The sequence below is a fragment of the Cavia porcellus genome, unplaced genomic scaffold (genome assembly GCF_034190915.1).
Source record: "Cavia porcellus strain 051 isolate PalLab524CR breed Dunkin Hartley unplaced genomic scaffold, mCavPor4.1 scaffold_2, whole genome shotgun sequence".
NCBI lineage: Eukaryota > Metazoa > Chordata > Mammalia > Rodentia > Caviidae > Cavia > Cavia porcellus.
The window spans coordinates 50,060,934-50,085,240 of NW_026947485.1; the positions used below are offsets into that span (position 1 = coordinate 50,060,934).

Sequence of the window (24,307 nt, forward strand, 5' to 3'; positions counted from 1 at the left end):
TTTTTCTTTTTGTACCAGGGATCGAACTCAGGACCTCATGCTTGCCGAGCAGGCACTTGTGTCACTGAGTTAAACCCCTACTCCTAAAGTATGAATACATAGTAATGCAAAGTATTTTTGATTTGACTATATAAAACTGTAATAATTTTATTCAACTAATGTTTGAATATTGACATACCTCAATACAATTGTTTAATTTTCAGTAACTTCCAATATAACCTAAAAGTCTAATGTGACAGATTGATCTCTTTAAATATTAAGGATAAAATTGTTAATAGTACTGTTATCATGAAAACTTACTGTCTTAGGTTTTCAATCATTTTTTCCATTGCTTCCTCCCAGCAGTATGCTTTAACAGACTGGATATTTTCAATCATTTCTGAAGTAATCACAAGTCTTTCATTGATCTTTCCAGCTCTCTGATCTCTGAAAATCCATCAATCAATAGTGAAAGCAAGTCAAACAATCCATTAAGAACAGCGCAAGTCAGGTGTGGGGGCGCCTACCTGTAATCCAATCTACTCAGAAGCTTGAGATAGTATTGCAAGTTCAAGGGTACAAGGAATTTAGCAAGACCCCCCCCATCTTAAAATTAAATTTTTAAAAGGGCTGGAAACATAGCTCAGTAATAGAATGCTTGCTCACTTCATTGGCATGTACAAGGCCATGGGTTCAGTCCCTAGTACTTCAGAAGGAAAAAAATGTTCAAAGTTTTAAGAACAGTCACATTTCTTTCATTAAACAGATATGGATTTATTTCATTATCAAGTAGATGGCAGTAAAAATAATAAGTTATCACTTAGTAAATGCCTCCTATATTTGATGGATTATATATATTATCCCTGATCCTTATGACCATCTATGAAAAGTTACTGTCTCCATTTCAAAAACCAGTTGGAAAAAGTGTATAATTTGAAATTCAAGCAACGATCTAACTGGAGTTTCTATTTGTAGTTTGTAGAAACTACATTTGTAGTTTCTATCATACTCTAGTTGACAAATTCTAGAAATCCTCTGTCATAAACAATGATTGGCATCACAGATCATTCTACAATAAAAACAAATTAAAACTCTGGTGTTATGATCTATGAACCAGAGTAGGAGAAACCAATGAACTTTACACAAAACTTCCTTAATTCATATAAATATTGTACCCACTTTTACTTAAATCTTACAAACTATGAAAATGCAATGAATCTTAACATAGTTATAAAGAAATTCTATGTAATGACAAGCAAAAAATACTCCACTGGGATAGTCAGTATTATTTATGCCACTAAAATAATTTGTTTTTAGTGATACCATACAGATGACAATTCAGTGCCTAAAGAAGTCCTGGTGTTTCTAAATGAGCTTTTTAAATCTTGATTTAAAACCTTCCAAACTATGACAATGGACTGCTACCTGTACTTCATCATCATTTTTCCTAACCATGCTTGAAAAAGGGCAAGGACTATCAGCACAGCAAGGCCACAGAAGGCAGACGCCTGTAACAAGTCCCAGAGCAGCCCCATCAGGAGAGTCACTTGTAAAGGAGCAATCCACACGAAATGTGCCAGTGCAAGACCCTAAAAAACAAAAGCACAGCAAAAACAAGTGGAATGTTATCCTCCATCCCCCAAAATGAAGCAAATAAACAATCTTATGTGAAAGAAAATGAGCCTGGTACTTCAGCAATCAAACACTTCATGATTCTGAGTATACTAATATCTCGGTATTGATTATTTGAAGCATAAAGAACATACATTCTACACATAAGAATACATTTTTTTCAAGCCACTGCACTTTTTAACTGTGTTTTCATTCAGTGCAACTGGGACCAAATATCTTAAATACTATGTCCAGAATCTATTTCAAATAACATCTCTTTTTGATAAACCAAAAGCCATCACATAGAACATGAGAGAACAAAGGACTATCCACAGAGGCTCAATTCACATAGATTTGCACATCTCTGTTAAGTGACAGAGACATTCAGAAAAAATACAGTACATGATCAGTTAAGCAATAACTTATTTAGACCTTTCTATAGGTTCAATTGCTATATTAAATACAGGAAATGTAAAGATAAATAAAATACATTTTCTGTCCTCAAGGACTTTGAAATTGTCACATAAGACAGCACAGAACAGGAATTGCTCCAAATATCATATTTGGGCAAAGTAAATAACCAAGTTAAAGTATTAAAGGAAGTAAAGTTTGATAAGGAGTAAGTTTTGAAGCGGAAGCTAAGGTGCCCTTAAGTTGGACAGTGTCACCAGACCTCACAATGCACTCAATTATGCAATTTAGGTTTCTCAGTTTCCAGAAACAGCCAAGGGACGTATGAGTAAGACTTAACTACTTCTTACTGTTATGATACACAGAAACTTCAGTTTTGGAATCATATAGTTTCTAACAAAAATTTTAAAAGATTTAGTCAATAGGTACATACCTCATCAAATTTATTCAGGTTGTTGGAAAGGAGACTAACAAGTTGTCCAATGCTTATTTTATCTAGAACACGGCTTGACAACTTTAAAGTCTAAAAAAAAAAAAAAAAAAAAAATGGTGAGTCAGAGGATGTCAACAAACAAAAGACAAATATCTTTAGAAGCAGCAACATTATAATAAAGCTAAGGAATCAGACTACTGAGTATGCAGTTTTAAGTAAAGGTAATAAAAACTATTTTATGTTCACTCAGCTTTGTATCATCTCAGATTTATAAATATTTCTCTTAACAGCAAATAGACTGACATCCCTCTAGATTTATTTTCCAGAAGGTAAATAATAATACCTATTCTTCCACTTTTGCAATAGTAATGATACTGCACCTAATTATTCACTTAAATAATCTGAGGTCTAGGGGTATATTTGATTTTACTTATAAGATGCAACCTAAGACACTAAATCTTGAGACTGAAAATAGTATTAAATTTTCATGAACTCCTACATTAACTCTTTTGAATAAAATTGTGCTAAACTCAATAAAAGTATATTATGAATAATTAAATCATTAGTAATTTTATGAAAGTATATGAAAAATAAATATTTAAATTTTACAAAGAAAAACAGTGCTATGTGTAAAATACGTTAGTAAGTTATCTACATATTAAAGCTATTAAATTGATTATGAAACATAGTAACACTTCATCTGCAAAATGTGAGAATTGATCTACTGTTAGATGCTTTGACTAGAAAGCACTCATCTAGTATTTGTTTCAAATGAATCAAAACAATCACATATTTATTGAGCATTTAGTATATGTAAATCACCATACCAAAGCCTTGGTAACTAAGATTTATTAAAAAATAATTCCTATCCCAAGGCAGCATAGGATATAAGTAACTAAGTCTGAGAAGCTAATGAGTTAAGGAAAATAGAAAATAGTAAGATTATTAACAAAAAGTTTATACCCCTGGTTAGCAAAATCTGGAAAGATTTAGTACAGATAAGTCTGGAACAATGGGTAGATAAATAAAGAAGAAGTAATCAAGGGAATTCATTCCAAACATTCTCAGAGCAACACTGGGGGGAAGAAGCGTTCCACTGATGTTAGTAGTAGATTCAGTCTCAGGAGAAATTGAGTTCTGCACAAGGTGAAACATGGAGGTGTGTGCACAGGAAATATTTAGTTAATCACTGTTAATCTATTCTTTCTGAATTCTCAAAATTCACAAAGTTCAAATTTTCTTTATATTTAAACTCATTTCAAGTGTAATGCATTATAGTTGCAGAATGTGGAACAAAATCAGAGTGCTCTATTACAAAATTTGAAATATTATGGAAAGAGTCCTTCATGTCCCTGCCATGAGGATTAAACAGGTCAGATATGGGGAAGAGTAAGTCCTAGGAACAGTCCAGACAAGGCTCACGTTAGGAACCAAACCAGCCACATGGATAAGTAATTGCATTCTTTAGTGATGATGCTAAGATAGGACAGTAAGTGTGCCTAGCAAGATAAAGCAAACTAGGTTAAGAAAACAGATATCTAACATTGATGCACATATATTAAGTGCTTTATGTTAAATATTACATGCAAATTTGTTTACAAACTAAGCTTACACTTTGACACCCCCTTTACCTCACTACTATATTTCAGTACTTATTTCCTTTTCCCTAATAGGTCAAATCCCTCTGCTTCAAAGATTGTAATTTTCTACTTTGAAATTTTGAATTTTTCCACAAAATTCTGGGCTTTCAGATCATGGTTTCCTCATCCATAAAACAGGGATTATGGGTCCCTACTACATAGAATGTGGGGTGCATCAAATGAGAACATATACCTAAACCAATCAGAAGCTTGCCAAACACACTTCACTGCTATTATTATGATAATAAGTAATCTTTATAAGTATTTATTGAACTAAATTCAACTTTCTTTGATAGCAAGCTGTGTAGGTTCTGTTCCTAACAATTCCTCATTTCTTGACTTGTATAAAATTTCTCAATCAAAATTTATCATCAGAATTTTCCTGAGACGTCTGAACTGATGAGATGGCAGCTTAAATTAAATTATTGACGTTTTTCACTGCCTCTATAAAAGCAATTTTGAGCAATAAACAATGGCTACTGAAGTTTTACAGCACAATGGACCTTGTATGTATATGATGGAATTGTTATGGGTTACTCACTAGAGGTCAATTTCATATCCACATCTCTTATAAGCTAAAAATATATTGAATTTTTATATTGAGGGAAGAAAACAGAAATTAAAGCAATAGCCAAGTGATTTAATGAAATCAACTTTCTTTAATGACTTGTAACCAGTCACATATATTGTTACATCAGATTGGCAAAAGCACTTGCAATAGAAATCACCTTCAACTGTGTTTGGAAGATAACCAAATGTTAATTTGAATTCACCTAAATCATTCCTTAAAAACTTGAGCTCTTGTCTAGGTAACATAAACAAACAGAATAAGTTCTTATGATTTCAATATATGTGCTATTTCAAAGTTTGGCAAAAGTGAAAGGGACCAAGAGCTGGAGTGGGGATGGGAAAGGGATGAAAAAAGAACTAAGATGTGTTATGTACATGTACCAATTCCTTACAAGGGCTATCATCATTATGCACTGCAAAGTATGAATAAAAATGAATTATTATTATATATATTAAATAATTATATATAATTATTATAAAAATAAATTAAATTATAAATATATTATATATATAAAAATAAAGTTGCAGATTCATAGGATGACAAAAATCCAACTCAAAGTAAATCACTGAATAAATGTGAATCATTTGTGACAGTATATGTCACCAGCTATGACAACTAGGTAAGGTAGAAATATTAATTGCTTGGGTTATCATTACATATTATGAGTTATACCCTTGTTAGTGAACATAAAGTCATACAGTGTTTTAATATATATTTTGCCCATGACTTTTATACAGACCATGTATTATTTCAGTGGAGAACTATGGATTTTTAAAAAATGGACTCCTGGGGCTGGGGATTTAGCTCAGCGGCATAAGCACCTTCCTTGCAAGTATGCAGTCGTGAGTTCGATCCCTGGTACCGATAAAAACGAAAAAGACAAAAAAAAAAAAAAAAAATGGACTCCTATGGTAGAGGTCTTGCCTAACAAATGGGAGGCCCTGAGTTCAAACCCTAGTATTGCAAAAAAAAAAAAAAGTAAAAGCAGAAACAAACCCAATAATGAACGACATGGCTGAAAATTAAACTTATAGGCAGTTGAGAGAATATGCTTAAAAATTATCACCTGAAGTAAATTGAATCATCAAAGAAAATTAAAAACATCACTTATTTCTGTCATTCTACAGACATTTGAGATTAATTTCAGCATATCCCTTGCTTGTATCAGTTCATTACCTACTTCAGAGCCCTTATGACATGTGCTAGGCAGACTACATGTATTGGGAGTCTGTACAAGAAAGTATTACCTTCTTATAAATCAAACTAAACATAGCTATTCTCATCTGCATTCCAATGTGTTGAAGGCCAAAAATGGCTGGGTGTAGGAGCAGGGTCCTCACGATGAACAGCAGGCATAAACCGATGGCCAGGTAAATGGCGATGGAGCGTTCCTCCTTGTTATCTGGATCATAGGAAGCTATGATTCTTCCCAGTAAGAGAGGCTGTACTGCTTTGGTGACTTCCTGAGAAGAGAAAAAACAGAGAGATTATATTTCATTTCTCTCTTCTAAAATACCCAATTTCCACATAAGAAGTCTCATTTTAGCCAGGTTTGGTTGCATGTGTACAGGAGGTCAACTTAGTGAGATCATATCTTAAAATAAAAAGTAAAAAAAAAATGAGAAAGGGCTGGAGGTGTAATTCGGTGCAAAGGCCCTGGGTTCAACACACACACACACACACACACACACACACACACACACACACACACACAGTTTCATCTTTAGAAGATTTCTAAGGGAATTACAGAGAGGATCAATCATTTATGGAACTCGTGCCACTAGATATGCAGTATCTGGATGTTTTGAAATAAGATTTGGTGTTTGGTTTCCAGCCCAAATCATCAAGAGACAAGTTTATGTATCAGGTATTTTTAACTAAAAAGTGAGTAGCAGCCATAAAGCAAAGGGTGCTTTGTGAAATGGTTTGTTAATTACCTACATGGCAGTTCCTAAAATTTTCATTTAATTTTATTACATCTTTAGGATAGTTATGGCATTATGGTTTTCATAGGCTGATGAAGATAAAGGCCAACAAGACCACATAACTTGAAGTAATCTCAAAATAGAACTTTCAAAAGCCTTTTGAAGAATGCATTATTTTGAGAATGAACATAATTTTTTAAGATAACTGCCACAAAGTGAGTTGGTTTCAAGATAACTGCCACAAAGTGCCATCTAGCCACTTGCAGTGCCATTCCCTGTCCTTTCTGGAATGGGTACGGATTTTAGCCAGTGGAATCTACATCAGACCAGTTTCCAACAACTCAACTCCTACAAGTTCCTGAACTGATTGCTAAGCCAAACTGTCCATCAAGTTCATTACCATTTCTCCCAAACATATGTATAGGAATACATTTGAACACAGAAGTTCTAATTCTTGCTCATCTTGCTTAATTGTCTTAAAAGGAAAGATACATAATCCCCCATATTATCTGATTTTGTCTCAGAATGACCTAGTGAAAGGGGAGTATGGGAAGAAATCCTCTATAGAAATGATGCTATGCTAATTGCTTTCATTTCAAATATACATTTCTAAGCTGGACTGCAGGCCACGGTATTGCTCTATCCCTTTGCTTTGCTTTTTTTTCATTGTTCTACGATGTCTTTTCTAAACCTCAAGTGCCAGTACACTAGCCCTTCATTCTCATTAGGTGATCATGTATTCTATATCAACTTCATTCCCACAGAGAACCATAACTTACACATGGCTATCAGTGATCTGACTGACCAATTGTTTTATGTAACTGCTCATTCTGTAGTTTACATTCAAAACTTCATTTCATACCTGTAGAAACTACGATCCAAAGGTAAGAAAATATTCAAAACTTTAAAAGTTTCCAAACTTTTATAGAAACATGAACTATTATAATTCTTTTTTCTCACATAGCCATATTTTAAATGAGTTTGAATTATAGCAAACAGACAGGTAGGAGCTAAAAAGAAAATTGCTAACATCTTACCAAGATAACATTTTAATAGTTTGCCATATCCACCAAAGGAAACTTGTTTTTCAAAAAGTGCATAATTACTACTTAGTGCATATCATTTTATGCATGCTTTGTACTTACATTACATAGCTATGTATCTTGTACTACACAGGCACACACACACACACACACACACACACACACACACACACATTGTGTCAACTTGAGAAGTTTAGAAGTTTAAGCAGCTCAGCGACAGGTCCTCACTTTGTAAACATCCTGAGCCTGTGCAAGAGGAGGGCCTGTATATGGTGTTGAGTGTTACACCATCCTAGAGGGTGGTAGCCTGCTTACTACATAAGAAAGAAAAGAGGCTTGCTCTAACTTTTTTCTTTTGTTATCTTCCACTGCCATTAACTATAGCTCTTCACCATGCCACCTTGCCTTGGAGCCAGCTAATTAGGGACTGAAACTTCTACAAACTGTGAGCTAAATAAACCTTTCCCTTCCTTAATTTTGGGTGTCAGTATTTTTTCCTAGCAATACGAGAAAAGTAACCAAGAAAATACATCTTATATTATTACATAGGTATACATCTTTAGAACATATAAGTAGAATTGTTTTTGAGGTCGAAATTTTATGTCAATGGCATTACACTGCTTTTTGCAGTTTTTTGCTTAACATTGTTTTTGACACTTATTGATGTTTGTACAACTACCTTATTTACTTTCAGTGTTATTTAACATGTCATACTGTGGGCAAAATATCAGGCTATTTGCCCACTGCCTACCTTGGATCAAGTTGTTTAGTTTCGACTCTGAATCTATTACAATCAGTGCAAATACTAGTGTGGGTGTTTTTATAAGGCTCCTTATATATATGCCAAGATTTCTCTAGACCAGACGATTTTATTTCAAAATAATCTTTAAGTTAAAACATTTATTTAGATTTAAAATTACACGTAAATTATATCTTCTCTATAGTTTTGTGTAATGCATTTTAAATCATAATATTTAATCCTCAAAATTACTTTCACATCAAACTTTTATCCCAGAATTTTTAATAAGTTGTTTTTTATAGACAAATGTCAATTCCACATTTATTTGATTTATTTTTTTCCAAACTAGTGAGTTTGGCCTTGGGCAAAGCAGTCTTTTTAACTGTATGTTATGCATGTTAGGAGAATCATGTGTGGACATGAAGTATACAGCAGAGAGCATTGATATTTTGCAAACATTCAAAACAAATCATCATTTCTTACTCATTATAAGATAACAAGTAGAAGGGTATGGAGTGTGTTTGCTGCCTAAGAAATCAGCTGCCTATGTTATGCTTAGGATAACTACCTTTCTCCCTTTTCCATAACCCATTGTAGAGAAAGATACTTATTAGACTATATCAGCAAGATACTTATCCGAAAGATACTTTTAGATACTATACCAAAAAAAGATGCTAGATCAGAAAAAGATACAATAGAACGATACTTATTAGACTATATAAAAAATTATTTGAACCACTGGTAAATGCTACATTGCAGAAAAGTATTTAAATATTTCAAAGGAGTAGCTTCGGTCCCTAGATTGTTAAGAATAGTCTGGAAAAAAAGAATTATTTTAGTAATTGAGTTGTAGCACAGGATATTTTTGGGTTAGAAATGGACAGGCTTGAGTGAGGGGTTTTGTGTTAAATAATTTGAACTTAACTCTCTGTCACTGAATCTCCATTATACGTTTCCATAACCTGTCATTTCTATCACAATAGACTTATTTCCTGAATTGTTATTTAGTTGTAATGTACAAAAAAATCAAAATTGGTATTCAACTGAGGAGAATAGCTCTTTTGTGTTAGTTGTCATCATGACAGAGAACTTAGTCATTTGAGTGGCAGTGACTATTTAAAAAGATACTGGTAGTATTACTTTGAGAGAGCATGTGTTCATAGAATAAAATACAGTTTCTATTTTGCTAGAAAAATTCCATTAATTGGGTCGTCTGTTTATTACAAAACAATACAAACTGCACCACCACATAAAACTTTTTTTTTAACATTCAAGGACAAAATCAGCACTTCAAACTTCCCTCCCCATTTATAGTTTTCCCTTATCAGTTTAATGCAGCAAGTTCTCTAATACTTACAATGGATCCATTTAAGATAATCAGCTAATACTTTTAAATTTGGAAAAGAAAATAATGGTATCTGATACCTAGCTTAATTTATGAAGTACAGTTCTTTACAAAATTCACCCCTAGAGAAACATATTCCTGTATTCGTGGTACATGAAAGCTATATGTACCCTTGCTCAGACTATTTTCAGAAACACAAGAAATTTTCTGATTTGTAACTACATGGAATAGTATAAGCAAACTGAAGACTGCATGTAAGGAGAAGGAATGTAAAATTATTTAAATTATTTAATAAAATATTTTATTATACTTTATCAAGCAAAAATAAAGATGGAATTCACTTAATGGTACACTTAGATAACAGAAAGCTGATACAAACATTTAAGCCAGGATGATAATGAAGTGAATGCTGAATTCAAGATTGTGAAATTCAAATTCTTATCCGAGCATGTGAACTACATTCTCTGCATCATTTTAGTTGCTTCCATTCTCTAGATAGTTTTTCCCAAGAGGTAGAACAAGCCTCTTTTGAAGGTCCTCTAGTAGTAACATCTCATTATATGATTCAGCAGACTGTCATGCCACAAGTCAAGTATTCTTTGAGTAGTTGTCCCTGCCACATTTTACTATGTTGATGGATGTGTTCTCAGAGGGATATAGATCTGAATAGTGTGAGTTCAAAATACCATCTTTGGAGGGGGTGGTGTCAGGTTAGAACATAACTCAAGTCGTTGCATTTCTGATGGGAATAACTTTGGGTCTCATCTTAGATCAGTCTCCCAGGGAAAATTTAAAAACCTGAAAATAGCTCTAAGGAGAGAGAACTGCTTTCTCACAGATATAGACCAGAGCTCAAAGTCATGGTGGATGTGTATAAATCCTTTAGCCATTGCAGGTCTAGCTGCATTTTTAGGTCAGGGGTTGAGTTCTGTAGATGGAGAAGTCTGCTTTTGCTAAATATTCAGACTATAAAGGAAAGCATTGTGGAAAACAGAAAATTGGGCTCAGTTTCATCAAATGAATTAATCTTAAAAAACATTACATTAAAAGATTCCATTTTAAGCCCAAAGAATAATTATTCCAAATCTTAGTAGAAGGAATATTTGAAGAACTTAAACTTACCTCATATTTTTGTGTGTTATTCTTACTAATATTACCTTCATCATCTCTGCTTGTGTTCAATATACTTTATATAACTTTATACCAAGAATACAAAACAATTTAATATTGAAAATTTAACTAATTAATAAAATTCCAACATACTATAAGTGAACCTATAATCACCTCAATAACTTTGTTTTTTATATATTTTCTTTTAGTATTTACCAACTTCATTAATTATGATTTTAACAATTTCACTAGAAATGTAAACTATGTTCTTCAGATTTCAAAACTCTAGTTCTGCCAGGAGACTAGAAATAAGGTTACTTCAGAAAATACAAAAGAAATATGTGTTAAATCACTAACTTTAATTTCTGAATGCTTAGGCTCTAGCTATCATTTTTATACATTAGCATAATACTTTCCTGTGCCTTGTAAAACACAATTGCTTCAAGACTAGCATATAGCATAGAGAAATAAAACACAGAATATTTGTGTATTTAGGTAAAAGATCTATTTATAATAATAGCTAACATATGAAGCATTTGCTATGTACAAGGATATATTAGCTTTACTTCACTTAACTCATAATAAATTTGTGAATATTTGCTTTCATTTATCTTTGCTTTACAATAAAGAAACAGAGCTTAAATAACCTATCCAAAGTTGCATTTACTAACCAGCAAAACTGGAATTTAAACTATTTGTTTCCAAAGCTCCCACTTTCTTTATGCATAATCCTAAATTGATATGAAAACATTATCTCTCAGTTGCTTGACAATTCACACATCATGATCAGTTCAATATGAATATAGAAAATCAAATTATAATTTAGTTTCACTATAATTTAACATAAATGCAGCTTCTTTAGTCCAGTATAATAGACACATGATTTAAATACTTTGGGTTTTGTTCTTTTGTTTTGCTTTTTTGCAGTGCTAAAGATTGAGCCTACCACCCTATATGTAGCAAGTACTCTACCACTGAGGTATTCTTGCTGCTCCATAGACCCATTAATTTAAAAGGATGAAGAATCATGGAGATGATACACTGGACTGACACTTCCTTAATCTTATAATTAAAAAAACTAAGGTCCAGACAAGTTTTGTAATTTCCCCAAGATCATAAAATGAGTTTATGCATCAGAATATAAATATATCCCAGAACAGTTATGAAAAAAAGTGCTGGCCCTTTGGAGGAAAAATACACACTTGAGTACATCATATATATTTTACATTCTTCACCACATCATATTCACAAGGAACTATAGACTACCAGTAACAGCAGATGCTAGAGATTATTCTCATGGGACAAATTCATATCTCATTCTCTGATCCATTCTAAATTCCAAGTGGAATCCAGTCTAAATTCAAGTCTAAATTGCATTCTCATTCAGTCTATGCTCCAAGTGGAGGCATAGAAGGGGGCACTAGAAGGAGGAACAGGAAGTTAAGAGTTAAGGTTGGAAGTCTCAGATAAAGCCTGGAGCACATTTTAGTCTCAGATTCTTGTCATTTTTACTCAGCAGCTCCTGATTATTCTCACTATACTTTCAATAACCATATTCCTTCTAACTAGGTTTTTTTCCTTTTTCCATGATGCTCTGAGGCCTTGCTACCAAAAAAAAAAAAAAAAAAAAAAAAAAAAAAATATATATATATATATATATATATATATATATATAGTTTACATGCAAGTATCTCCAACTGGGTGCTCTTAGAAACACAGACTTTACATCCCATCCCAAAACTACTGAAGTCACATCCCATCTTAACTAGATGCTGTCTGAAAAAGAGTGCTTATAAAAATATGAGAAATATTGCTCTTTTGCAATTAGAGTTAATACCAGCTAATTTTGCTGTTTTAAACGTTTCCAGTATTTTCATTAAAAAAAAAAAAAAACTACTAAAAGTTTTCCCCATCCACCATTTTACACCTAGTGGAAGTCAGGTAATTTAGTGACCATTCTGGTGCGTCTACCAGTGATTTCCAGCCCTGGCTGTACAACTAGGATCACATGAAGAGCACTTCAAAAATTACATTGTCCCAGATCTCCCATTCCAGACAAACTAAATCACATTTCTGCGTTAAGGCTGCTGCTTACTCTAAAGATAGTAAAAAATCCCTTGTTTCAGAGAAGAAATCTAGATGCTCTAAACTTCCAGATGTTCTTGTCATAAAACCTGGAGGAAGACACAGAATGCAATGGGTAGCATGAGTGTTAGCAATGGGGTTGTGGCTTGGAATGCTAGTAGGGAGCAGAAATACTCAGAAGAAGGAGTATAGAAAGTCTAGAGGGCAAGTCACTGCAGAGGCTAGAGAAGCAGCTCCCTATGGAAGAAGGCAGGGTAGGAGGGAAAAATGAAAAACAAATCTTATATGGCAGGCCTCAGGGAGGCAATCACAAAGAAGGCACATATGTAAGTCACACACTCAGGGCAGGACAAACCTGAGTGCAGATTTCCCAAAAATCTTCCCTTTTTGGCAGCAGGTTTATATTATAATGCCTACCTTGATTTGTGTACCAAGACTTCTTTATGCCCTTAAACTTCTTAGGACTTAATAAAAAAGAGTAGTTTGATCTATCAGTAGTAGTACTAACATGCATCTTAGTGTGATACTGGAAACATGCCAAGGGTTAAGAATCAAGAAAGTTTTTGAGTGAATGCTTATGAATTTCTTAACAGAATAAATATACTGTGATTATCATATTCCCTCAATGTGTTTACAAACTCTGCTTAGCCTCCTTTTGATTGTTCTTATCTCCCTTTACACTCAGCTTTACAATGGCCAGTCTCTTCTCTGCTGGTAGTCTTACATATTGAAGACAATGTGCCTGACTGCTGAATCAGATGAATAAAAATGAGGTGTATAGTTGTGATAATTTGTAGCTAATATGATTTAAAATTACAGCTGTATTGCAAAGAAAGCTCCTCCATATCGTTATTTCCTTTTTCTTAACCTTTCATGGTTAACATCAAATTTTATATTACTGTTTTCTATCAGTGTTAAAAACAAACCAAGTATATTTAAAACTCCAATGATTATGTGCAGAGGGAATAAGTATATATAGAAATTCTAAAGGTATGTGCATCTGTCTCATGAGTAGTATTAAAACTATTTCAAGAATCTTTGTTCATTCATTCCAGCTCATTCAATGGAAAAGGGGAATGTTCAGAAAAAGACTACAAAAACTAAGACTCTGAATATGTTATTGAAAAGGATAGAGATCTGATAGTGGCTGAACTTTCTCCTCCTTTTTTTTAAGGGACAAAGGAATGAAGTCGACAGAAGTTGGACAGGGTAGGAAGGAGGAGGGAATGAGAAGATGCTTAATAGGTACAAAATTACAATTAGAAGGAGGAAAAATTATAGTACAGTGACTACAATTAATACTTCTTTGTTGTATGCCAAAATAGCTAGAAGACAAAATTTTGAATGTTTTTGAAAGACATTATACATGTTTATGATGACAAATATATTAATTACCCATGACAATTGTATGCCTATATTAAAATATAATGCACCCCATAAGTATGTATAATTATTATGAGTCAACTTAAAAACTGTTAAGTAAAATTCTGCTGTTTTAAAAATAATTTAATGTTTTTACTAATTAATTTCCTTTATAATAGTAGTTTCTCTTAGCTTATAGAAAATAAAATGTTTTGCTATTACCTATTTCTTCTTTGTAATAGAGAATCCTTTTTGAGTTCCTACTTTGAAGATAATGATACAGTGTATTAAATATTGTTATTCTTATTGTTTTATTATAAAAATTTTGTGATTTTTTGTAAAAGAAAAATGTTCTTAAAAGTTAAATTATAATTTTTAAAATGTAATCTTAATTTTAAAGAGAAGATGCCTTGAAAAACCACTCACCCAAACAATCGCTATTGTTATCTTATTCTATAAGATAAAGTTTCAACATTTTCACTATTTTCAATAGTTTCACTATTAAAACTACGTGATATCAGTGAGACCTTCTCTATGTTAAAGGGAGTAAAACCCATGGCCTTGCTCCACTTGTGCCATTCTCAGTGTAAATATTCCATGTACATTTCAGCTGCTGTTTCCTATTAAGAGCCTTTACCTACCACCAGCATTATCCTGGTATCACTAGGAATTGATGTTATGGGAAAGATTGCTTTTCAGATGTTCTGCTGGTTTCACAGAGGTAGCATGAGGTTCAGCTTAGCTCAGAAGCACCTCTCTCATCCTCATTTGTGGATAATTAGTAGCCCAAAATGGTTTTTAGATCACTTCTGCTGGAATATTTTTAATCCTGGGAAGCTTAAAAACAACTTCATCACTCTTAAGACCTGCTCCACTGTCCTGTCCCTGAATGTTGGCTATAGATTTCACCTTTAACACTACTAGATCACAACTGAAGAAAATTGTTTTGCAAAGCTAAGTGTTTTCCTGAGAAAAACAACCTCAAAGATATTTTAAATTAATTCCTGGGCTACTTTATCCATATTTACTAAAAAACTATTTTTCAAATTTTTGCAAGTTTAACAATACATATATTACACACACAGATGCATGTACATTCATACATACACACACACACTCATACATAATCCCCTAGAAAGAATTCTTTTGGCTTTTTGAAACTATAAATCCATATATATCATAGTTCTAATATATATGCCAGAAGAATTTCATCCAGGAAATTATCACAAGTATTAGGAAACATTCTAGACCTAACTATATTCATCTCTGTCAAGAAAAATTTTCAAATTCAGTTTTGTTGGGCTGTATGAATAAGTGCTCTTAAGGCGCTAAAACATACATGGCAATTATTTGGGAGACACTGTGGCACTGCTAATTCCCTGAAATGGAAAGACCAGTATGAACACAAGTAGTCTCTCTGGTGTAACTTCCCAAAGCAATATTGTACACAGCTACTACTGGATCACCAGCTGTTTCCCACTTAGCACCTCCTTTTACAGCTTATAAGCAAGGTTTCAAAGTGATGCTCAGATGATACAGAAAATAATGAACCAGAAACCCATTTAAGAACAACTGAGGAACATACAAGGTTTTTAAGGCATCAAAGTCTGGGTTTTCAGGCAATCACTCTCTTCACAGTGGTGAAGAAAAGAGACTGAGAAGATATACTGCAAATGTACCTCACTGCCACATTTTAAAATTTCACTACTTTTCTTTGAAACAATTCAATATGCAGCTATAATTTCAAAAGATGACATTAATATGTATAATTTGGTGGATTTTTCTTCTTACATTGTCTTTTGACATTCTTTTACTGACTATACAAAAGTAAAGTTAGCAGTAATCTCATGTAACTGTAACAAAATATAATTTTTAGAATTCTAACAGAAAATAATTTGTAAACAGAACTTATTTGCTGTACTCATTTTTAATTGTTAGTTAGCATTTTCATTTCCAAAGGATTCTTACTCGTCACTCCCAGAATTTTAGGTGGTTTCTTAGTGTCTAGAGTTGAATTAGTTCTTTATACTTTTATTCCTGTTAGTCCTTCACATTTTTACTGGATTCTCTTGTCCTACAATCACTACAGTCACAATAATAAAATTATTTTATCCATAATATACTTACAAAGGAAATTCTTACCCCTAAATATAGTAGAATTCCATAGAATATAAATCTCCAGAGAAAGCATCGCCGGAGGGCATTAATAAGTTTTGGATTTTTCTTTGAAGCCAGCTCTCTATCCCATTCTCTGCAAAAAAATGAAAAATGGGACCAATAAATTACATGTGCAAATGTCTGAATCATCCTATTTTGTTTTGTTTTGTTTTCTGAGGCAGTGTCTCACTATGGAGTTCAGACTGGTCTTGAACTCACTATGTAGTCAGGCCTGGCCCCAAACTCAGTGGTGATCTTTCTGCCTCAGCCTCCCCAGTGCTGTGATTATAGATGTGTTTCCATGTAATATTCTTAACATAGCTTTGTTTCACATTGTATCCAAGGAGATTAACTTAAGTGATTAAAGAGAAAACCTTGTGGAAACTGTATCAACTGCTCTCAAAGATTTTTGGCAGATTTTGATACTCTACTATATATTACTCTGCAAGAATTTGATTTCATGAAAAGCTACACTGCATGAGTTAAAGCAAAGAACTGGGCTTCTTAAAATCAATGGACAGATAAATAAATTACAACACTAATGAATGTACTTCCTGTGCTTAGAACAGGAAAAATAAATATTCTCACTCCTTTTCCTTATGTGTTTAGAACTGTGGCAGATTTCATAAGTTAACAGTAAAGTCAAAAACAAGATAAATGTTCTGATGTATCATTATGTAATTCAACACGAGAAAAACCTATTAGAATTTGTTTTTAAAAGGAGAAACATTAAATAAATGTTATCAAGCTTCATTTTCAATTACTGAAATTATCTATTAGAGTAAAAGCCTTTGAAAAATGAAACAGAAAATATGCATTTTAAAAGTAGGAATGGACATTAAATAGTCTAAAAATGGCTAAGATCTAATACTTACCATTTTAAGTACTACAAGAACAGCACCTGCTTGTATTTAAGTTTTTACCACTGATTTCTGTTAATAAAGTCCCTTCTCTCTTCAGAAAAGAATAAAGTATCTCTAAGTGTTATCCTTGTCTTAATCTTCAATTTATGCAGTGTTGAAAAAATTCATGAGGTGTCTAAAAATTTAGACAAAAGCTTTGCATTTTTTTTTCTGGTATCTGGGATTGAACTCATGACCGCCTGCTTGCAAGGCAGGTGTTTACACCGCTGAGCTAAATCCCCAGCCCTTAAAAGCTTTGCATTTTATTAATGGCTATTCCTGTTATTACCAAATTACCAAAATTAATGTAGTTGTACGTCATTCTAAAAGAATATACAACTGAGATCTGAAGATGAGCTTGGTAGTCTTGGTTTATGTTCTCTATATGGCCATAAATCAAAATATATTTAGAACATTCATTTTTCAATGAACTTAATCTTATTCTGATTAATCTTTACCTCAATAACATTAAATGATCTACTATATTATTTTAACTTGTTGATTTCTACAATGTATTATTTTACATACTTCATCTCTTCACCGATATTACAGGTTTTTTATTTCATTCTAGTCACATTAATCTTTTTACTTATCAATAAATATTTACTGTGTATTACATGCCAGCCCCATTCTAGATACTTGAGGATACATCATAAACAAAACAGATCAAACTAAACAAAAACAGAAATCCCAAGCAAGCTCGAGGTTGTGCATACAATCCCTGGTATAAAAAAAAAAATCCCAAATATTCCTGCCTCCAAGCCACTTGAACACATATGAGCTCAATAAATGAATATGAATCTTGACTTTAGAAATGTGCATTTGTTACTCTCATTTACTTATCTTTTTAAATAAAATCATGGAAGATAAGGTTTACTATCTTTGTCTTGATGTCAGAAAAGGTAAATTTAATTAAAGTGAGATAAACAAAGCACAATTCTACACAACTTTCTAACTTTGCTCAAAAAAGGTCAAATACCTTTTTCTTCTTTCATTTTCTTAATCCCAATTCCTCTTCCTTTCATCTGGTAGTCTGCTCAGACAATGTCTAGTTAATTTACAGACTGTAATTGGTCTAGGGAGTAAGACTATGACTCTAAATTTTTACCAATTGGCCACACCTTGGCCCCAAGGAAAAAGGCTCTCTCCTCTGCCATCTGTAAAGGTATAAGGCCTACCACAGGGAGAATACTAGTCTGAGAGAATTGAACCAGAGCACAATGCAAATAACCTAGTGGTATTTGAGTCCCTAGTCCCATGGTTTCCATGAAGACAATTCTCTACCTAGGCATTCACACAGCTTAGACTTCAGAAGCCAAAAAATTTTGCCCTTTCATTACTTTAGCTAGTTAGTTGGGTTTCTGTCACTAGTAATCAACAGTCCTAATCAACACTCAATAAAGGGAGGAAGCTGAGATGCTCTTCCCTGTGTGGAACATAGTGCCTAGAGATAAGCAATGCAGATCTGAGTTGGAATCATGACTCCATCAGATTACCCAATGTGTTTATGCCTTCTATTTTTTCCGTAGAATGGAGATAGTAACAGTTTCATCTCAGAGTGGCTGAGGGCAGATGTTACACTTGAAATATAATAGAAAGTAAAAAACATGAAATTTCTTTCTATTTATTTGTTATCCAAAGCATTATCTTAAGATTTCTCAGCAGGCGCATTTATATTCACATGTTAAGATTTGGAGAATAAATCTATCTCATGTTGTTTAAAGACAGATAAATTCTCAGAACACACATATGTATTTTTCAACACTAAGAAGGCATTTCTCAAGAAAATTGTTATTTTTCCTTCATGGTTTCATATTTAGTTCTTCAGTCAAGATTTCAGCAAAAATGTAAGATGTTCCTATTTTAACTATGCCTTAGACCCTCTAAAAAGTTAATTTTCTATTCTCTAAATAATCATATGAATGTCTCTCTTTAATTAATAAACCATGAAAATACCTTTCCAACTCTTCAGATAGATTGTCAGCAGAATCAGCAGAAGGGACTTGGTATATATCAGATACTTCCAGGCGCTTTCTGTACCCTTTCTTCAGAATTGGTCTTGTCCAGCTAAACCAGAAAGAGAAGGGGCAGTTATAAATAATGAATTAATTTGATTGCCAATACAGATTTAGAACCTAACACCAACTCAAATATTCTGGTGTGTAGATGATACTATGCATGCATAAATATGAAGATAAAAATCAACTTACATAAATGCCAAAATTCATATTTTATAGGACACATCTATATAAAATATCAAAAATTCTGAAATAATGTGACTGACATTTTGTCAGAATGGATAAGAAAAATGATAAAACTTTTCCCAAGGGGACAATTAGATGGCTACATAGGTATTTAATCAACACTCATCTGTTACAGTATTACCATAACACAAGGCACTCAGTAATAAACTACCTCTAAATGAACTGACTATAGCCAGAGTATCGGTAGTTTATATCAATTTGTTGGATTAATTATCATGCTTGAATCATTGCTCAAGGTTAGGGTTCATTAACTTCTTAAGTTTTACCTTCTCACCCTACATCAGTTCCACATGTCTTCCTTCTAGGCATCAAATAAATAACAATTTATTGTAGGAATTAATGAAGCTGGCATGAGATATAATTAAGCAAGAAAACCTGGTGTCATGGTTTATGTCTGTGTCCCCCAGGCCTCATGAGTTTGCATTGTACATTTGTGATTGGTTCATTGTCTAGTGCTTGGATTGATGATATCAGTGCTAACCCACGTAGGGGTGGAGCCAGGATGTGATGTAATGGCAGGAAGAAGGTGTGTCTTGCTTTTTGCTGGTTCCTGCTTGCTGTTTGCAGCCGCCATGAACTGTGGCCCAGCCATGCCTGCCTGCCTTGGAGCCAACTGAGTGTGGACTGAAACCTCCAAAAACTGTAAGAAATAAATCTTTCCTTTCCCAACTTGGGCTTCAGGTATTTTGTCTCAGCAACGGGTAAAAAGTAACTAAGACACCTGGTATTTTCAAGTATGTTGTTTCTAATTACTACAGGTATGTTGTTTCTAACTACTATGGGTAAAGCAGAGTAACCTTCACAGAAAGAAGACAATCCAAACAGGAAAAGGAGGAAGAAAGGGACAGGGACAGAGAAATTCTGAAATAATTTCTCTGCAAAGAGAAATTTCTAAATTAAATTGGAGAGAATGAGACCTTTTTTGGGTGAAATTTCATGTATTTATTGAAGAAAGAAATCAAACTTGAATTTAGTGATTCACAAATCTGTACTTCTGTTCAGCATCTTTCATTTGTTTGAAAAGAAGTGTCACGATAATGCAGTGTCTGCTTTGGGTATCATCAGAGGAAGAAAATGCACAGTAATAGTGCTCCCCACACCACTATCCAATAAACTGCAAAGTAAAGTGGGAGATACAAGTGGCAGTCAAGCTAGGGAAGATCTGAGACAGAAATTTATGGTATGATTTAGCAAGTCTTTGAAAACTGATGTGAAAAAGTAAGAAGGTAAAGCTAGAGTTTACTACTAATAAAAAATTGTGTATATGGCTTTTTCTGAAGACCTTTTGATAGGTGAGAAATATAACTCCCAGTCTGCTAGATGTCAGATATGCCCAGTCTGAGTACTGTAAAATCAAGGAATAAATTCCAAGGGGCCACAGAGTTTAAGAGTAAGAAAGATTTATTGTGAGATAGCTCCTGAGAGACACAAAGGTCCAGGGAATGGGTTGCCACCAAAGCCCTTTGTCATGGGTAATTTACACAACAAGCTCACAACATGAGTACAACGTTGATCAAATGACAATCAACCTATAGGATTAAGTATTGTCACTTAACTAATACTGATCCAGTGAGGAAACAAGTCACCATGTAGCAAGGCCACATGGAAAGAACAAAGGCATTTTTGGAAAGGGATGGGTCAGGATACTCTGGTATCCCACCTGGGTAACTAATGCCTAGCTGGACTTCTTGGATCAGGTGTAAGTAATTAAAGTCTAATTCCAAGTTACTGTTTATGCCTTCAGGAGGAATGTAGGCCTGGCCCTGGACTTCTTCAGATGTGCCTCCAGCCACAATTCAGATGTCCTTTTTTTTTTGCTGACTTTTGAAAATCCAGTCCCTCTCTGACTATATATTAATTTCTATGTATCTTAACTGCTTCTAATACTTTCACCATCCATGAGCACATTCTAATTTTAATTTGAAAGTCTCCTTAAGTAGAAAGAACAAAAAGGGATCACTGACCTATTTCAAGAGTAAAGAAATGGTGCTCAGAGATACTAAACTTGTCTGAATTACTAAATGGAAAGGCCTAGACTTTTCTTTAATACGCCTTCACTCTTTCCTTTACCGTGCTTAGCCTTTTCAATGAAGAAAATTAATAATGACAAGTTACATTAGAGAGAGGAAACTGGAAACCAGAGAACTAATGCTGCCCACAGTGGTGTTATATACAGGCTAACAGTTAATAACACCATTCCATAAAATAAAAGCAGAATCTTTCATTTCCCATTTACTGTAACAAAAATAATCTTACCATTTCAAGCTCCCAAATATGCAGTCATTAAACACAGAGGTGGGAAGTGATAAGCAATGATATATATTATATATATCCACCACTCAGATACAATGAATACAATCTCTAAATTATAGACAATAATGCAATATTAATCGGAAAATGATAACTTCTAAATTTTTATTACTGTTGTTTTAATAATTTATTTAATTATAGCTTTAAATAATTTGATGTTTAATAATGGCTATGTTTAGCAACCAGATCACAAATTTAATGAACACTTAATAATTAGCTCAGCCAACCACAGGAGATCACTCACTACCCGATGTTTGAAAGGCTTAGAAAAAACATACAATGTTACAGTAGAAAGAAAGGAACCTGCAGAAAATTTAAAAAGAAATGTATTTAACCTACAATAAAGCTTGTATTTTTTAATATGCTTTAAATTATTAAAATATAAGTCTAACTTTTCAAGTGAACAGTATTTCACTACCAACATTACAAGCAGAAGGCATTTTCAAGAAATTAAAAAATAAATCTCAATCTCTTTCTTAAAAAATATAAACACAACTCTTTCGATCTAAATCTTAGATCCAGCAACAATCCCCATACGTGTGTTTTCAGCTCATTTCAAGGTGACACAATTTGTGGGTTGCTTTTATAAAAAATTTTCTGTACCCATTTTCAGAAGTTATAACATGACATCTGATTTTGATTATCAAGAGTGCTGGGGCTGGGGATTTAGTTCAGCAGCATAAGCGCCTGCTTGCAAGCACATGGTCATGAGTTCAATCCCCAGTACTGATTTAAAAAAAAAAAAAAAAAGAGTGCCACAGCCCAGCATCATCAAACCAAATAAAATTCAGTAGTATAACAATCTAAGTTTACCATCTATAATTATTAATATTATTTTGTATTTCCTGGTAGTTTCACCCTGGTAAACCTCTATTTGTGTCCCCAAAGTGAAATTTGCTTTAAGGTAAAATATGAATGTCAAAATCCATTAGTATATTGCAATCATCACAGAATCTCATTAGAAAAAAATTTTATTTCATGAGTTTAAGCCAATAAAATTGAATGAAATTTCTGTCCTACCAAGGAGTTTCCATTTTTGCCACAGGTCAGTCTTATAAATACAAAACAAAATAAACCAGACAGTTATATTTAGACACTTTATGAAATACTAATTTGTGAAAAAACACCACCCATTCTTCCTTTTGAATATTCCTGAGTACAGGCAACAGACTTGGAAGAATTTAAAGTGCCCAGTCAGCATTTTCACCTCTACAATTTCTTCCATTAGGAATCAATGAAATGATGCAGGTTCACTGGGAATAACAGAAATCCATAAGCTTTTGCTTTGCTTTCCTTCTCCCTTCCATTGCACCTGGTATCTTTTCCTCTCACTTCTGATTTAGCTTTTCCTTCATTTAGAACTAGATAGTAAAAATGGACAATGACTTATAAATTGGTCTACTTAGCAATTGTGATAGTTTCCAAAGTTCTGCCTATTACCAACAGAAATTAGATAATTATTAATTATGAAGTAAAAAAAAGAATTAAGATTTAATATGCACCAACTCCTCACAATGAGTATAGTCACTATGTACTGCAAATGTGTATTTAAAAAACTTATTTATGAAATAGATTAGATAGATGCTCATAATGTATACAGACGTTTGGAACTTGTAAATTTTAAACTAACTGAAAAAATAAGTTCTAGCATCCCAGATAACAGGGTTCTGGTCACTTAATTATAAGTCATCCGGGATTTCACTGCAGAGAAAATGCTATACATTGATTTTTAAGCACACACACATAATAATACTGTATTTATTACATGCTATTTATTATAAAACTTTCAATTTTATATAGAATGAGTTGTAATTCACTAAGATAAAAAGAATTTGCAATTACAGCCACCATTACAACTTTGATTTTCATAAAACTTGTCCTTTCAAAGCCAACAATTAAAGCTTGTCATTTTTAATTGACATTTGACTTTTATTAATAAAACAGAACGTCTGACATTTTCATTTACTAAAGCTTAAAATGAAGATATCAGATATCAGACCTTTTCAAGTTAAAGTAATTTTGTTTGTATAAAACAATCATACTTCCACCGTATTTTTATTTATCAAGCCAAATAAAATGAAATAAGGTAGCAAATTCAAACCACAGTTACATAACACTTTTCATAAAACTAACAAATTAATATACCCAAAGCCTCACAGCCTTCTTCCTTTATGCATAAAATAATTAAAAGACTAAGTAGAAATTAAATTACTCTTTGTTGACAGATTCAAATGCACTAGAAATTGTCATATAACAGATATACTGATTTTGAATTTGAAATAGCCCACATATTCTGAATAATGCTAAGTATCCAAAGAATGGTGAAGGTAGACAGAAGAAAAGGAAAAATTATTTAAACAGATTGTGATAATATCTCCCTGACTCCCAGGGAGAGCTGAAAGGGAAAAACGGGAGACAGT

General features: G+C 33.1%; 1 protein-coding gene across 1 annotated transcript in view; it reads right to left on the minus strand.

Moving 5' to 3' along the window:
• The window catches only part of Cftr (CF transmembrane conductance regulator), a 149,491-nt gene that overhangs the window by 108,422 nt on the left and 16,762 nt on the right, over positions 1-24,307 (minus strand). The window contains 6 exon segments of the mRNA NM_001278757.1: positions 301-426; positions 1,405-1,568; positions 2,435-2,524; positions 5,893-6,108; positions 16,397-16,505; positions 19,270-19,380. Coding sequence (NP_001265686.1) covers positions 301-426; positions 1,405-1,568; positions 2,435-2,524; positions 5,893-6,108; positions 16,397-16,505; positions 19,270-19,380 — 816 coding nt within the window.